Source organism: Leucopleurus acutus (assembly GCF_964270905.1).
Source record: "Leucopleurus acutus genome assembly, chromosome: 7".
NCBI classification, from domain to species: Eukaryota; Metazoa; Chordata; class Mammalia; order Artiodactyla; family Delphinidae; genus Leucopleurus; species Leucopleurus acutus.
This window is the reverse complement of record NC_139150.1, coordinates 80,540,256-80,559,419: the sequence shown is the minus strand read 5'-3', so window position 1 is coordinate 80,559,419 and position 19,164 is coordinate 80,540,256. Positions and strand designations below refer to the sequence as shown.

Sequence of the window (19,164 nt, the reverse complement as noted above, 5' to 3'; positions counted from 1 at the left end):
ACAAATGTATTTCTTTTCCATACTTCTAAGGGAAGCAAGATAAGAGTTAAGCAGGTGAATGGAGAAAAAGCAATAGCCTTGACATGGAAGAACTAGTCTCTGAATAACAGAAATCTTGATTCAAAAAATATTTACTAAACCCTTACTATTGTGCCAGAGGCATCTAGTGAGATGTTGGATGTACAATAGTGAGAGAGTTAGTTGCCATCCCTGATCTCTCAGGGCTCAGAAATCTTGTGGGAAATTTTCATCCACAGATAAAAACTAGACACCTTCATCACAGGGAATAAAGTTTCTGTGAAATAAAATAAGCTCAATAAGCTCCAAAAATGCTTGAAATAGTTCCCAGGCTTTTTTCTCCCCTAAAAGCTATGTGCATGTAGGTAAGGAGAAACATGGGAGGAAAAATTAAATTTCTCTACCTTTTCTCATTGGTGCGAGGTTATAGATTTTGTTGTTGCAAAATAGCCTTTTGCTCCTGGCCCCAAGCAAAAAATAAAGGGAGGGAACCAGGCAATTAGATGTTTGATTTGATGAACCTTTTCCTAAAAAGGGTAGAGAGTTTCTGTTATGTGATTATACAAGATTACGACAAAGGCACTTTCAAAGAAAACTTTCCCATCTAGTTCAAATTCATTTACCACATATACACTCCCCACCTTTCTATTAGGGTAAGAATAACTCCCTGTACCCCCACTTCCATCCTTCTGGACTTCTTCAGTAATTGCACTAAGAAAATTTAAAGAAACTCATCATTGCCAAAAATGCAAAATGGACTGACGATATCCTAGAAGCGAAAGAAAAATTCCGTAAGGATTGCTTCAGAAGAAAACATATACAAAACCTGATAGAAAGATAAGCAGGATAAGGACAAACTGTGGTACAGTTTAATGGTCCAGATCAGCATTTCTTTACAACTCTCTGTGATGATGGAAATGTATAATCTGTGTGTTATCCAATATGGTAACCACTAGCCACATGTGGCCACTGAGCACTTTGAAAAGTAGATTATGCAACTGAAGAAACGAGGTTTTTAGTACTAATTTTAATTAAGTTTAAATAGCCACATGTAGTCAGTGGCTATCATACTGGACAACACACGTCTAGATGAATTATATTAACTGAATTAGGAAATTTTTCCCTGGAGTGGTTTCACCAGGTTGATTTTCTTATATCTTGTGTTTATTATTAAAATGCCATATTGGGAAGTACAATTTTTTAAAATGGTGAATCATCCAGTTCTATCATAAGAAACTCACTTCTAATACCATGTACTCACTCCCTAAACTGAAATACATGATGCTTTCAGAAGCCTCAGGCACTAACTATAGTTGACTGTGATAATAGTTATTAACCCAGCACGTTTTCACTTCCTCCCTTTGTCTGGAGAGTAGAGCCATTTTTTGTACAGGGAATCCATTCCACTGATTCAGATGGGGTTAATCTCCTTCCTCTAGTACACCTTCAAACAACAACCATGCCACACCTTCATAAAAACCTACCTACCCACAGCAGTAGACATACCACCAAGTGCTGGCAAAGGACTCCAACACTAATGAAGATTCCTGATGCAATTCATATGCAATATACTATTCAAAATTTCCCAACCAGTATGTTGTGAGTGGGTTACAGGTAAACTGTATGTGATTCCCTCAGGCAGATTGGTAGGTAGGACCTGGGACAACTTGAGCCTCTGGAACAATAACTTCTGGCCAAAGGAGCATCTTCAGCTTACTACATTGTGATCTACGAATACTATCATTTCATATTTTCTATGTAACGTGACTGGAAAAGGATGGGAAGCAATATCATACATAGTTTAAACTGTCTGGCACTTGTACCAAAATAATTTAACACAGATGTTACATCTGTAGCATGGTAAACAACTCTGCAAGGTAGTATTATTAATCCTATTTTTATAGAGTGGAAAAATGAAATGTATGTAGAACATACAAAACACAATTGAATCCTGAAGCTATTCCAACAATTACCTCTTTTTTCGTTGTTGTTGCTATTATTTGGTGTTGTTAGTTTCAGTAAGTATTTTAAAATCCTTTCTCATTTATTGTATTTTTTTCACAAGAAAAAAGAAGTATTTAAGGGAGATAGGAGATCATAATTAAACATCTATGACCCAATGGGTAATACTGTATTTGTCCCTTTTCAACATATAGACAGTAATCAGTGAGATGGGTCTGCCCTTTCTCTGTTAGCTACTATGTCACCGCAAGTACAATTTTAGCAGGGAGGGCAGAAACTGGCCTTAGCTCAACAAAGAAGACATGGCTTATGGGTCTCCCCAGAAGCCAAGCAGCAAAAGTTTGGAATTCTGTAGGACTAAAGATGGGCATTTTTCGTCCAGTGCATACACAGACCCTCCCAGGCAACGTGTGAGGTAGAAAGGGTTCATTCTTTAAAACTTCAACTTACTTGACCCTTAAAACATACATAGAAATACTGAAAGAGAGTTTGAATGATTGAGATTCTTAGATTTTACAGGCCTTAATTTGTTAAAAAGTGACGTACAGAGAAGCAAAGCTCACTGCCTGACCCTTCTAGTTGACCTAGAAGGGCTCTTTTAAGCTCTCATTTACACTATTTCAAAAGATGGACCAGTAACACCAGAAGATCACCCAATTAAAACTCAATCCTCATTATATGTTTTCAAGATGGGAGAGAAATTTAAAGAGGACATCATGGTAAAGAAGTCTGTTATGACTGGGAAGATAAAATGTGGTAGCTTAATGAGTCCACACACTACAAACAGTTTTTCTTTATGCTGCTAAAGCACCTAACAGGGACTTCCTGGTGGTCCAGTGGCTAAGACTACCAGCTCCCAATGCAGGGGGCCTGGGTTCGCTCCCTGGTCAGGGAACTAGATCCCACATGCTGTAACTAAGAGTTCGCATGCCACAACCAAAGATCCTGCATGCCACAACGAAGATCCCATGTGCCACAACCAAGACCCAGAGCAGCCAAATAAATATTTTTTTAAAAAAATAATAAAGCAACTAACAAATACAACAGTTCCTGCTGTGCAGTCCCTGGAGCTACCATTGACTGACATACCCCTGAGAACACATGGTAGGAATAAGGGTCTCAGATTAAAATACACAAAATGACCAAATCACATTTTAGTTTAAAAAGGAAAAATTTTAAATACACAAAATACATATCATTAGCACAGAATGAAACTAGCAATCTGAGTGCAGTGGGACCCAATATGCAAACATCAAGGGAGCAAATAAATAAAATAGTCCTGGCCCAGAATGGGGTTTACAGGAGCCCTAGGAACAGCACAGCCATAGCCATTTCCTATGACCTTGCCTACTTTGCCACCCAATCATTGCAGCAGTCTCTAGCTCCCTGCCCTTTCAGTGGGTTATAGAGAATACTAGATAGGAAAACAACACCCTACCCTACTCCTGAGAGACGCTTCTACATGAAGGTGTGGCCTCTGGAGTGGATCCATAAATCTGGTCCCATGATACATCTTCACAGTGGCAAAGAAAACACTGTTATCTATCCTTCAAAGGAAAGCAAATCCCTACCAAAGACCACTTTCCTATCCAAGAGCCTGCAGCAGGTATGGCAGGTAGTTCTGGGGCTGGTGCCTCAGAGAAAGCACTTGTGAATTCTACTGCAAGGTCTGAGAGACCCCCTACCCACCCACCTCACCCACCCCCTGGAAGCTCCCACTTGGTTCTGGACAGAACATGGATTAAGGCACATTTTCTTTCTTTCACCAAGAAGAGGCATGGTGTTGTGGATTCCTAATCACATACATGTAGCAGCATCGGGGGGCCCTATCCTCCCAACTTCTTTCTTTGCTGACTAATGCCTACTCCTCAAAACTTCCCAATTCCATAAGGAACTCTCACCCCCTAAACTTAATCCTGGACATCTGAGGATAGGACTGTGAATCTCTTCTTCCAGAAAGTATGCTGGCTTCCTCTAAGAGGAGGAGAACTACTGAGCTTTTAGTGGAAGCTAGCTGGCTGCCACTCTGGATCCCTACAGTTGTAGCATAGTACATTTTTCTTGGTTTCCCCTTTAGCCAACTCTCACTACTCACTAGATCTTGTTATATAAATCAACTTCGGCTCTCAAAGGTAACAGGAATTCCTTACTCTTCTTCAGGTTACAAAAGCCTGTACAACTTTATTTTCTGAATATGTTCACTGAGGTGTTAAATGAGAGACTAGTGCAGGTGGTCATGGAGGAGTCCAAACACATGTGAACATGGAACCACTTTCAGATAACAGTGCCATTCAGCAGTCAAGACCCTACAACAGGCTGAACTGAACCTTCTGCCACCTCCACTGCTGTCTTGGCTACAGCCATAAACTGGATATGGAGCTTAGAACCCTTAGTCAGACAGTGCTTACTCTGGATAATTTAGTAGCAAAGGGATATAAAGGAAAATCCCTGGCATCTCATATCTTGCCTCTTGATATTTCAGTGCCGTAAATAACCTGTGAGAAATATGTACAGTTTACTACCTTAAGGAGCTCCCTTTTCTCAAAACAAATAACACAGAAACAAATGGGAAAGGGAAAAGTGTCCCACATTAGGTAGTACCTTCCTGACTTTTCAGAGTTCTGGACATCACCAGGTGTTCCAAATGACGTTCCACAAGGCATGCAAAACACTCTATGTCCCCCCCCCCAAAAATCCACAAACACCAAAACTCTCCACTCTCCCACCCCAAGCAACACATTGAAGAACCATCCAATGATTATATGGAACTAAGAAAGAAACAAAAAGGTCCAAGAAGGTAACGATTTCCAATGCAAATACCTTTTAGAGCCATGGATGAAGATCAAAGGGGCAATCTGAAGATAACTAAGTTCTGGTTGTGAAGCCTCTAAATAAAAAAAGCATAAATGCAGGGAAGGCAATCCCTCATGTGAAGTTCAGGTGCTTCTAAATTGGGGCTCAGGTGACCTGAGGGCCCAGAGAGAAAAAAAAAATGATGCTGGTGCCCAAAGTGGCTAAGGTAGTTTTAAAGGGCAGATTAATATGAAAGGAGTTCCCTGCCCCGGAAGGAATGGATTAAATGAGAAACAGGCCTTTCTTTTTTTTTTTTTTGGCCATGCCACATGGTTTGTGGGATCTTAGTTCTCTGACCAGGGATTGAACCTGGGCCACAGCAGTGAAAGCACTAAATCCTAACCACTGGACCACCAGGGAATTCCCCAAACAGACCTTTCTTAAAAAGAAAAAATGTTTATAATATTTTAGGCTGAGACAAGGCAAATACAGTCTGTGTGTATTTACATAGAAGTAAAGGCAAAAATTTTGAATTCCTGTGGGTAATCGTAATAGATTGTCCATCCAAGCAGCACGAGAATGCAATGAGAAAAATCTTGTTTGGGGCTTTGCATCTAAAGAACAGGGAGGCTTCAAATTCTATACTGAAGTTTTAACCCCCAGTATCTCAGACTATATTTGGAGACAGAGTCTTTCAAGAGGTAATTAAGTTAAAATGAGGTCCTTAGAACAGGTCTTAATCCAGTATAACTAATGTCCTTATAAGAAGAGGCAATTAGGACACAGACATGAACAGAGGGAAGACCATGTGAAGACAAAGAGAGAAGACAAGATGAGGAGAGAAGCCTCAGAAGAAACCAACCTTGCCGGTACCTTATAGAGTCCAGAACTGTGAAAAAATAAATTTCTGTTGTTTAAGCCGCACCAAAAAAAAAAAAGAGGCTTGTTTTCTCAAAGGGTGGGTGTGGTGGTGGTATGTGAAGCATTTGATTCAACATTCAACCTCCAAAAGCAAGAATCACTAACACCTTAGAGCTACTACTTCTTCTATTCTAGGGTTACTACTAGTCCTGAAAAACAAGCACCAAAATCATACTTAAAGGACAACCCTGGGGCTTCCCTTGTGGCGCAGTGGTTGAAAGTCCGCCTGCCGATGCAGGGGACACGGGTTTGTGCCCCGGTCCGGGAAGATCCCACATGCCGCGGAGCGGCTGGGCCCGTGAGCCATGGCCGCTGAGCCTGCGCGTCCGGAGCCTGTGCTCTGCAACGGGAGAGGCCACGACAGTGAGAGGCCCGCATACCGCAAAAAAAAAAAAAAAAAAAAAAAAGACAACTCTGCATTTTTGGTCCAATTTTTCAACAAATCTTCCAAGATATTTAAAACCTTTTCTCTACATTGTCAGTTTAATTTTACTGATAAAATAATGTGTTTCTTTCGAAAGCATGCCAGCCTCTTAAACAATTATATAGTGTGAAAGAGATGAGAAATAGGGTAGCCAAACGTCTCCAAGGCAACAGAGTAATAATGCCCATAATATCCTCAAGGAAAGAAAGCATGATCCTGAAATCTTATATCTAGTTAAAATCTGTCATTTGAAGTATAATGGCAAACACACACGTATACTCCCATATACACAAGCACATAGTACTTTGAACACGTAACAACTCGGAATGTAATATAGCTCCTAGGGGTAATCCCTTGAGAAATTACTGATGGACAATTTCAGCCAGTTAATAGACCAAAGGAAGTAAAATAATGAGGAACAAACAATGAATTCATTTAACAACAGGAATAAGAATTTTTAAAACTGGGATTAAGCTACAGATTATAAATTTTATAACCCTGACAATAAAGAAACAATAATATTTAAAAGTTAGAAGGGGGAGGTAGAAGGTTTCCTTTTCTTTTCTATCTAAGTGTCAGTATACCATCTGATGCTGAAAAATCAAGTAATAAGTACGTATAAGTTAAAGGTCTAAATAATCAGCTAACAACTGTGTGATATATGGATATGAGGGGATGAAGTAGAAATATACTAATTTTACTAATGATCATAAAAGATCCCGTGTAAAACAATGGTCTTAAAACTAATATATACATGCCCCTGGAGACATACGAAATATCCTATGAGTTCTCCTTTCCAGCTTCCCTTTTCACAACTGCCCTTTACAAGAAATGCATACCTCCCACACATCCCAAATATTTCTACGGTGCATTGCCTAGTGATGAAACATAAGATGTACAAAACAAAGAGAAATTTACAAATAGAGCCGACTGCTCTTCCCTTCTCATAAATAATTTTGTTAAAAGCATAGAGTGATGTTAAAAAAAAAAGTATTTTGCTATATAGTGGAGTATAATGAATTCAGATATGTATAGATTGGGGCTGCTGGAATTATATTTTCACTAAAACAAATTAATTCCATCTCTGATTATTGTTAAGAAATGCATCAGGGCTTCCCTGGTGGCGCAGTGGTTGAGAGACGGGTTCGTGCCCCGGTCCGGGAAGATCCCACATGCCGTGGAGCGGCTGGGCCCGTGAGCCATGGCCACTGAGCCTGCGAGTCCGGAGCCTGTGCTCCACAACGGGCGAGGCCACAACAGTGAGAGGCCCGAATGCATCATCGCTGAGGGAGAGTCCCACTAAAGTAAAGCAGAAAGTATATGGAATATGCAATGATTCCTTATTTTATAGACATAATAAACTTACGGCAAGTCTCAACGCCTGATCTGAGAATTATTCAGAGGCATGATGTTTGTCAAGGTGAGATGTATCAACACATTTATTTAAATTAAAAAGGGAAGTCAGTTTTTTCTCATTAAAAAAATATACTGGCAAGATGTGTTGAAATCTAAAATGTATCTATTTTCCCAATCCTTTCTAAGTATACTGGATGGAACAAAGTACCTAAAGAAATGAGTAACCAGCATAATCAATAGTATTTGATATGTCTTGAATAGACTTTTTGGTCTACTCTTCCCAGAAGGTGGGAAGCAAACACATAACTTGATAAGAGACAGGTGAGAAATCCTTGTGTGCATCAGGAAGCTTCAAGTTCTTTGCTTTTGACAAAAATGGAGATTCTAATTGAGTTACTAGCTTCCAGATCATTAAAAATGATTAACAAAATGAATGAATGAGTAAATGGGGGAGAGCAGATTAATCTCCTGTGCAGAGGAATTGAAGTAACTTATACAGATATCTCAGCCTTGTGGGAGTATAACTCCCCCCTCCTTAGTGTGGGCTGCACCTAGGACTTCCCTTATACAGAACAGAAAGGGGGACAGGAGGAACTTTACAGAGGAGAAACCCTAAAAACAAGAGTCTCAGCCAGGTGATGAATGTTAACATCAAGAGTGGTAAGTCAGGCTGACAGTATATACCCCTGCTATGACGTGATGAAAATGTACTTTACCTCCATGTCTTCCTCCCCAACCCTCATAACTCCAGTATAATAAGCAGAAAAACATCAAAAAAAAAAATCCCATTTGGGGAGCATTCTACAAAATACCTGATCAGTATTCCTCAAAATTGTTAAGGTCATCAAAACCAAGGAAAGTCCAAGAAACTGTTGCAGTTGTCTAAGGAGAACTGTCTATTAAATATAATGTGCTATCTATCATGCATGGGGATCTCAGAGCAGAAAAATGACATTAGGTAAAAATTAAGGAAACGTGAAAGAGTATGGACTTTAGTCAATAATAATGTACTAATACAGGTTCACTAACTGTAACAAATGAACCAAATGAATGTTAGATGTTAATAACAAAGAAATCTGCAGGTGTGGGGAATATGGGAACTATCTGTACTTTCCTCATAATTTTTCTAAAAATCTAAAACCATTCTAAAATTTTGACAGTTATTTTAAAAGAAACACACTGATGACAAAACTACAATGAGAATACCATGTCCACCGTCTGGGATGGCTATAATAAAAGACATGGAAAATAACAAGTGTTAACAAAGATGTGCAGAAATTAGAATTCACACACTGCTGGTGGGAATGCTATAAAATTTAGTGCAGCCATGTTGGAAAATACGGCAGTTCCTCAAGAAGTTAAACACTGAGTTATGCACCCCCAATTCCATTTCCAGGTATATGTCCAAGGAAATGAAAACATATGTACACATAAAAACTTGCACACAATGTTCAATGTCACACAATGTTCACAGCAGCATTATTCATAATAGCCAAGAAGCAGAAACAACCCAAATGTCCATCAACTGGTGAATGGATAAACAAAGTGTAAAGACTAAGACTTTTCAGCAAAAAGTAATAAGAATCCTAGAATAAGGAAGCAACCAATCCAAACATGGAACTCATGAAATCCAAAGCTGCAGGATGGAACTTAATGTAAGAGGAAGAATTCAGAGTAGAAAAATTCTTCCAAAGTGAACACAGAGAAATGAGTAACATATGCATTATTACTCCAGAATTACAACTCTTCAAAATGAGGCATACATGCTACTTAAAGCTCCAGTAGAAGACAAAACAACCAAATATAGAAAGGATTCGTTTGTACTTGTTAAAAGATAATATCCAATCTTAAGAGCCACCTAAAAACCAGATTATTCCTTATGTAATTCCTTACCTGACATTTTGAGTAGGATTCCACCTTTCAGACGGCAGTTCTCCACTCTGTGGGTCATCTACAGGTGGATGAAGAATTGAAATGCATACATCTCCATTCTACGAGACACAAATATCACATTCAGTAAATACTCAAAAGTATGTTATTGAAAAAATATCAATTCCGCTGAAATTTCTTTTACTCCTAGAAGACTTGTTTTCTTACCATAAGGGGAGTAAACAATCCTGCTTTTTCTTCTTGTTTGGAATCAATGATAAAGAAGAATTAAACATTTTTTACATTATAAATATTCATTTTGACCAATCTCCAAAATACATTTCTTAGTTAAAAAAAGAAACACTATTATCTGTAACACCATCCTTCTAAAACAAATCATTTAAAAATAGAAACAGACAAACATGATAAATCAATGATTCAAGAGTCTTGAGAAGCAACTAAATCTCTCTATTTTTACACATCTAACATTAAAAGAAACAAAAAAAAAATCTGACCTTGCTTAAAATATGCCTGGAGAGAAGCTATAATCACCTTTAATATTAATCACTGGTTTCAATAAATATGGTTTATATAAACTGACACATGCCTCACAACAACTTAATTATATGTATAACTCCCTCAGTATATGGATAGAAAGAACTCACCACTATAATGTTCTGGTTCATAAATTTAAATTATAGGACCTAAATTACAAGTACATTTAAAGTCAAACATATATGGATTGTCTACCATATGCAATACAGATTGTTAACAGAAAAGACAAGACTGAGAACGATACAGTTGCCTATCTCTCAGTCTAAAATGAAACAAAAGATTCAAATGTTTAAAAAATTAGAGGTGTAACCATATAAAGTGAAAAAAACTTACATATAAACCCAAATTTACACACACCAAGATAACAGAACATTTTCTAAAGGATAATAAAATTTTAATAAAGCCAATACCGAATACTATATTCCAAAACTCTGTATTGTTAGATAACATGAGGAAGGTAAAAAAGCACTACAGAAACAAGGAGAGAGAAACTAGGTATATTTGGAGAGGACACCTGGGAGATGGTGTGGAAGAAAAACAAAAAGCTTAATCGTTGAGGAAGCTTTGAGATGGGCTTTCAATGATGATTACAATTTTAATAACCTAAGGGAAATCCAGACATGAGATTGCCTGAAGAAACCAGCATCATAAATAAAATATGTTCAGGCAGTTACATTTATTTTGTATTATTACACCAATACCACAAACTTAGTGGCTTAAAACAACACAAATTTATTATTTTACAGTTTTGTAGGTCTAAGTCTAACACTGCTCTCCACGGAGCTAAAGTCAATGTGTGGGCAGCAATGCATTCCTTCCTGGAGGCTCTAAGAAAGAATCCCTTTCCTTGCCCTTTCTGTCTTCTAAAGGCCACCCACACTCCTTTGTTCTTGGCCCCCTTCCTCTAATCCTCAAAGCAAGCAATGTTGCATTTTTGAGCCTTTCTTCCAAAGTCACATCTCCTCACTCTCATTTTCTGCCTACCCTACCTCTTCCACTTTAAAGAACCCTTGTGATTACACTGGGCCCACCTAGATAATCCAGAATAATCTTAGTTTAAGGTCATCTGATAAGCAACCTTAATTCCTCTTAACATGTAATCTAACATAACACAGGTTCCAGGGATTAGAATGTAGACATCTCTGAGGAACCATTATTCTACCTACCACAGGAGTGAAGAACACAGCTTGAATGAAAAATAGAGCACAAAAATTAGTCGAGAGGAGTATGTTACTTTGTTCAGAGTTTAATATGTGTGTAAGTAAAATTTCTTAGTAGTGAAATGACAAAAATAGATCTGTACTTAGAAATGACATATTAAAAGATGGGCATCTCAACTGATGCAGACAAAGCACTTGACAAGACCCAACACTTTTCATAATAAAAACACTCAGAAAACTATAGTTACCTTCTAGCTATCTTAAAATTGTAAAGGGAATTTATTTAAGGGATATGTAATTAAATTAATTAATTAATTAATTAATTAATTAATTAAATACCCATAGTATTAAATATGTAAAGGGAATTTATTTAAAAAAACAAAAACAAAAAACCCACAGCTAATAAACAGCATACTTAATTAATGGTGAAAACCATTAAAACCAAAAAACCTCCTAAGATCAGAAATAAGACAAGGGCACCCACTTTCACCACTGCTATTTAACACTCTCCTGGAAGTTATAGCCAGAGCAATTAGAGAAGAAAAAGAAAATTTTAAAGTGTACAGATTGAAAAGGAAGTAAATCTATTTCCATTGCAAATGTCAAAGAAAATTCCAAAGAATTCACAAGAAAGCTACTAGACCTAATCAATTCAGCAAAGTTGTAGGATACAAGATCAACACTCAAAAATCAGTTTTATTTTGGGATTCCCTGGCGGTCCAATGGTTAGGACTCTGCACTTTCACTGCCAAGGGCCCGGGTTTGATCCCTGGTCAGGGAACTAAGATCCTGCAAGCTGTGTAGCGTGGCAAAAAAAAATTCATTTTTATACACCAGTGATGAATAACCTAAAAAAAAAATTAAGCAGGACTTCCCTGGTGGTACAGTGGTTAAGACTCTGCGCTCCCAATGCAGGGGGCTGGGGGATTCAATCCCTGGTGAGGGAACTAGATCCCACATGCGTGCCACAACTAAGAGTTCCTATGCCACAACTAAGGAGCCCACCTGCTGCAACTAAGACCCAGCACAAATAAATATTAACAACAACAACAACAACAACAAAAAACAAATTAAGCAAACAATTCCATTTACAATGCCCTCTAAAAGAATAAAATATCTAGGAATAAATCTAACCAGGGAGGTGAAAGTCCTGTACACAGAAAGCCACAAAACATTGCTCAAAGAAATTAAAGAAGACTACAAAAAGCTACAGAAAGCTACAAAACATTGCTCAAAGAAATTAAAGACCTAAATAAATAGAAAAACAGCCTGCATTCGTGGGTAGGAAGACTTGACGTTGGCAATATTCCCCAGTTTGAGCTACAGACTCAATGCAATCCCAATCAAAATCCTAGCTTCCCTTTCTGTAGAAACTGACACACTGTTCCTAAAACTTATACGGAAATTTAAGGGACCCACAATAGCCAAAACAATCTTGGAGAAGAATAATAAAGTCGAAGGACTCACACTTCCTGATTTCAAAACTTACTATAAAGCTACAGACAAGAAGACAGTTTAGGACTGGCGTAATGATAGACCAGGGCAATAGAACTGAGAGTCCATAAACGGACCCATACATTGCCAACTGATTTTTGACAAGATGGTTAAGTCCATTCAATGGGGAAAGAACAGTCTCTTCAGCAAATGATGCTGGGACTGGATTTCCAAAAACAAAAGAAGGAAACTGAACTCCTACCTCGTACCATATACAAAATTAACTCAAGATGGAACAAAGATCTAAGAGCTAAAATCATCAACTCTTAAAAAGGGTGTGTGTGTGTGTGTGTGTGTAAAATTTTCATGACCTTGGATTTGGCAATGGATATTTTAGGTATGACACAAAAAGCATGAGCAACAAACAAGCAAACAAAAACAGATAAACTAGACCTCATTAAAATGAAAAAATTTTGTGCAAAGGACATTACCAAAGAAAGTGAAAAAAACAACCTATAAATACAGAAGTATCTGCAAGTCATACATCTAATAAGAATTTAATGTCCATAATATATAAGGAACTTCTATGACTCAATGACAAAAAGACAAACTAGCCAATTAAAAAATGAACAAAGGACTTGAACAGACATTTCTCAAAAGAAGATACATAAACGGACAATAAGCACATGAAAGAATGCTCAATATCATTAGTCGTTAGGGAAATACAAATCAAAATGACAGTGAGTTATCACATCATATCCCCTTAGGATAGCTATAATTAAAATTTTTAAATGCAAAATAAGGATGGATGTAGAGAAACTGGAACCCTCATAAATTGCTGGTGGTTGGTGAGGGGGTTCATCTGCTATAGAACAGTTTGGCAGTTCCTCAAAGAGCAAAACACAGAATCACAATTTGACCCCTGCAATTCCATTCCTAGGTATACAACCAAAAGAAGTGAAAAAAGTACTTAAACAAGTACATGTATACACATGGTTATAGCAGCACTATTTATATATACAAAAGGTGGACACAAAAAAAATGGTTCTGAAGAACCTAGGGGCAGGACAGGTATAAAGACGCAGACGTAGAGAATGGACTTGAGGACACAGGGAGGGGGACAGGTAAGCTGGGATGAAGTGAGAGAGTGGCATGGACATATATACACTACCAAATGTAAAATAGATAGCTAGTGGGAAGCAGCTGCATAGCACAGGGAGATCAGCTCGGTGCTTTGTGACCACCTAGAGGGGTGGGATAAAGAGGATGGGAGGGAGACGCAAGAGGGAGGAGATATGGGGATATATGTATAGCTGATTCGCTTTGTTATAAAGCAGAAACTAACACACCATTTTAAAGCAATTATACTCCAATAAAGATGTTTAAAAAAAAAAGGTGGACACAGACCAAATGCCCATCGATAGAGAAATGGATAAACTGTGATATATCCAACCAATGCAATATTATTCAGCCATGAAGAGGAATGAAGTACTAATACATGCTACAACATGGATGAACCTCCAAAATATTATGCTAAGTGAAAGCCACACAAAAAAGGTCACATATTGTATGATTCCATTTATATGAAATACCCAGAATGGATAAATAGAGACATAAACCTGACTGGTGGTTGTCAGAGACTAGGGAGAAATGGGAACGGAGAAGAATCACTTCATGGGTAAGATGTTTTACATTGGAGCGATGGAAATGCCTTACAAATAGAGGTGTTAGATGTACGACGCTGGGAATGTACTAAATGTCACCGAATTGTGTTCACTTTAAATGGTTAATTTTATGTATGTGAAATTTTACCTCAATAAATTATTGGGTTTTTAAATAAATTTATTTATTTTTGGCCGCGTCAGGTCTTCATTGCAGTGTGCGGGCTTCTCATTGCAAAGCACGGGCTCTAGGCACGCGGGCTTCAGTAGTTGTAGCACGCGGGCTCAGTAGTTGTGGCTCACAGGCTCTAGAGCACAGGCTCAGTAGTTGTGGCGCACGGGCTTAGTTGCTCCGTGGCATGTGGGACCTTCTGGACCAGGGACCATGTCCCCTGGATTGGCAGGCAGATTCTTAACCACTGCGCCACCAGGGAAGCCCCCTCGCCCTTTTTTTTTTAATGGGAGAAGTTCTCAGCCTCCAGAAAGGCAGTTCTAAGATGTAAAATGAAGGCTATATAGCCTAGGCCCTACCTAATCCAATCAAACCAAAATCTCCAGTATTCTTTATTTTTAACAACTGCTCCACAAGATTCTGATAAGCTGCCAAATTTGGGGACATCACTGCCTAGAGAAACCTATTCCCTATACCTTAAAGTTAGAGAGAATGCATAATATCTGCAAATCCATGAATATAATTACATAAAAATACATAAAATCCTGCTTGTCACAAATTATTTACAAACCAGAGCTCAGCTCTAAAAAGGACAAATTTGGTGGCCCAAATATCATCATGTTCTAAATGGTGGTTAATGTATCTATAGTTAAATCCTTAAGGTATATATATCTTCATAGAGCAAACTGGCATCCTAATTTACATTTTTTAAAAGAAAAAAATACGAGGAAAAAGAAGCAAAATCTAAACAAGCACAAGATAGAGTTCAAACCTTTAATAATGTGTAATACTAAATTACATTTACTAGGAAAACTTTCAACACCAAATCAAAGTCTTCTGGTTTCTGTTAACTTTCTACCTTACTCATCTGGTATAAACCAAGATGAAACTCACATTGTAGACTTTAGAAGTTTTATAGGAACATTCTACCACTAAACTTTTCTCTAATATTTTAGAAATAAAGAATATTTTACAAGTCAATTAATGATGAGTTATTTTAATGATAAAAACCACTGAAAGAAAACAAAGATATTTTACCAGGTACCAAAGAGAAGTTATTTCTGTCAATTTATCCTAGTAGCTAAAGCAAATAAAATATATTGCATAACACATTTCTGATTAGCTGATTAAGCAAGCATTCATTCATTTGAAGAATCTTTTGTTTTATTCAGGTCCCTTCTTAAAGACAACTGAGTAAAAATTATGTAAATTTAAAATGTTCATCAAATGCATATTTTAAAAAATGAACACAATAAATTCTGATAATATAACAAAATCTTATAACACAGCACTCAGCACCTTTATGTGAATCAAGATCAGAGTTCAAGCATGTTGTTTCTGATGGTTTAATAACACAATACAGAAACAGAGTTTGTCTCACCTAGCTAAGGACAAGTAATACATGTTTTAGGTTCCCCATGCCATACTTTATTCCAAATGAAGTCTAGTTTACTTAATAGTATTGTACCAAAGTTAATTTCTTGGTTTTGATAAATGTATCATGGTTGTAAAAGATATTAACATTAGAAGAATATGAGTAAAAGGTACATATATGAGAACTTTCTGTACTAGTTTTGAAACTCTTCAAGCCCAAAATTATTTCAAAATTTAAAAAATTAGTGGGTTTAAACTTAATATTTTAGTATGTTTATAACATAGATATTGAAATCAAAGCATTTTAACAAAACGTATTCTAAATTTTTTATAATTTAGAAACTTTGTATTTAAAATTTATATGAAATGAGTTCAAGAATAATGAACTAATAAAGCAGTTTGTCCTAGTCTTGAAAGATCATCAGAGAATGTAATATTCCAACTTTGTAATCAATCCTAATGTATTTTGCGGGGTTCATTATTTGATTCTTCGGTGGAAAAACCATTAAAATAAATTCTCAAAGAAATTACGGAAATACCACAGAAGCTCTGAGATAATTCCACTAAACAGAGAAAAGAATAATAATTTAATTAGAGAGAAAAATGTGTGTTAAATGATCAGAGGAGATGAAGCAGAACCAGCTAGGCTACCATTGTTTTTCTATCTAAATATAATTTTACTATATGTAATGAAATAAGAAGGGCATAAACCCTTACTATAAACAACTTGCTATTTCAAGGATTCAAGTGTAGTGCCAGTCAAATTACACCCCCTGAGAACATAATGATGTACACAGAGTATAGAAGGACCATAATGTAGATGACAGGGGGGAATGGTAGAAAAAGAGAGCTATCTGTGATGGTTAATTTTGTGCATCAACTTGACTGGGCTATGGGATGCTCAGATAGCTGGTAGAACATTATTTCTGAGTGTATCTGTGAGGGTGTTTCTGGAAAAGATTAGTATTTGAATCAGTAGATTGAGTAAAAAAGACTTGCCCTCATCATGATGATGTGATAGGCATTATCGAATTCTTTGAGGGCCTGAACAGAACAAACAGGCAGAGGAAGGACAAATTGTCTCTCTTCTTGGGCTACTACATCCGAACTCCTAGTTCTTGGGTCCTGGGACTCCGGGACTCATACCAACAGCTCCCAGTCCTACGGCCTCAAAATGAATTATAATTCCAGACTTCCCAGCTCTATAGCTTGCAGAAGGCAGACTGTGGGATTTCTCAGTCTTCATAACCACGTGAGCCGATTCCTATGATAAACCTCCTCTTACATATATCTCTATATATCCTATTGGTTCTGTTTCTCTGAATACTCCCAACTGACACAGTATCTTTGCTTTTACCTGATCTTTTCTGTGTAATTTCAAAATATAATTTATAATGACAGCTTTATTGTAAAGGACCTCTTGATACACTGAGTTCTTTTCAGTTTTTGAAGCGCTGATTGTGGGTCTCATCCACTTCGCTCCTAATGGGCTATAATCCATATAAATAAATACAAAGATCATAAACTATATGTAATTAGACCCACTTTCCACTTACATAGCCTAAATTTTACTATTCCAAAAGCAATTGCTCTGCAGACTTGGCAAAAACCTTTTAAGAGGGACTTCCCTGGTGGCGCAGTGGCTAAGAATCCGCCTGCCAATGCAGGGGATATGGGCTCAAGCCCTGGTTCAGGAAGATCCCATGTGCCGCGGAGCAACTAAGCCCATGTGCCACAACTACTGAGCCTGTGTGCCACAACTACTGAGCCTGTGTGCCACAACTACTGAAGCCCGTGCACCTAGAGCCCATGCTCTGCAACAAAGAGAAGCCACCACAATGAGAAGCCCGTGCACCGCAATGAAGAGTAGACCCCGCTCTCCACAACTAGAGAAAGCCCGCACACAGCAACGAAGACCCAACGCAGCCAATAATTAATAAATAAATAAAATTAAAAAAAAAAAAACCTTGTAAGAGACACCAGAGAGCTAGCTTGTGCTCTCTCTCCTCTCAAGCCACATGAAGACACAGAGATAAGCCAGGAGGAGTCTTCAGTAGAAACTATGTTTCCTAAACTGTGAGAAAGTTAATTTCTGTTGTTGTAAGCCACCGCATCTATGGTATTTTGTTATGGCAGCCGGAGTTATATTAAAACAGTAGGATCTATTTTTAATCATTATTAGAACAATAACATTTAAAAATACCATACCCTAATGATAGTGGAATAGTAGCCAAACTGGTATATCCTTGCAGTGTCAGTGGCTACAGAGATTAGTATAATGTCTTGAGAATCATCTGAGCCTAGAATCAAGAATAACTCTTCAGAGCTAGAACCTTACGTAAAACAGTAAAATATTTTCCTACTGGCTATCAAGTATCCTAAAATACACCATCTTACTGTAACATTTATTTCATGACTACACCTGTGACATTCACCTGTAAACACTATACAGGAAAAATGATCTGTATGCTCCTTCAAAAAACATCCAACATCTTTATTATTTTTTAAAAGAAAGAGCCATACTGTGTCCTACAATTCACTAGTACTAAAAGGATCATCAAATGCTAAATATTTCTGTATAATTTCCATTTAATTTTGTGGCAAAACTAAAACTATTCTAAATATTAGTCTATTACATAAAAAATTATTTAAATAAATACATACTAAGAGCAGTGAGATTCTGAGTTGCCATAGCTCTGAAGTTCACAGTGAAGAGTGTACAAAAACCTCATTTTAATACATGGTTTGTGAAGCAAATGGGCTTCATTGGTTATCTACTTCTGAGCACACAGTAACAAACATAACCAGGAAACTATTATTGAGATCACTCAACATATTATGAAGCAAAAAGGAGTAGACTGTGCAGTATGATCATTGATGACAAGCTCATATTAAATTTCTTTTGTTCTCCGAGCTTCCCCTTGGTATTTATAAATTTCACAAATGTGGCAATGGTATTAGAAATGTTAAATTAATTAAGTTCATTCATATAACACAGCAGTATTTATAACTTTTGGGGCTGCAGTAATGTGTCTGTGAACATATTTAATAAAACTGTAACCAAAACTAAAAACTTGATAAAATAAACTATTTTCTACCAAAAATAGTCCTTATGATATTTTTAATACTCATGAAGTTATTATATACAAAAACTCATCAATTCACATATTTTGGCATTTGAGTACACTTTTCCTTTTGTATTTTTGTCTTGTTGCTGTTGACATTGTTGCCATTGTTCCCCCATTTCATCTCCAGTTCTATTACAAATAACTCTGCAGTAAACAATTTGGTGACCAGAGCAATTTGACATTGAGGTCCATTGTGTTTCTAGGTGACAACATAAGATGGACGAGGAGAGAGCAACTTCCTGGAATATCCCTTTGGCTAAGAAACATGAGCCCTAATGGCTAAAATCACAAATACTGACTTGGGCCCTCAAAAAGTTCAATTCTGATACTGTTTCCA

At 37.2% G+C, this 19,164-nt stretch overlaps 1 protein-coding gene across 1 annotated transcript in view; it reads right to left on the bottom strand.

Moving 5' to 3' along the window:
• Positions 1-19,164, bottom strand: part of UBE2R2 (ubiquitin conjugating enzyme E2 R2) — a 95,686-nt gene that overhangs the window by 7,046 nt on the left and 69,476 nt on the right. Inside the window, exon 3 of the mRNA XM_082842575.1 lies at positions 9,368-9,465. Within this exon, the coding sequence (XP_082698701.1) occupies positions 9,368-9,465 (98 nt within the window). The remainder of the gene's footprint in view (positions 1-9,367; positions 9,466-19,164) is intronic.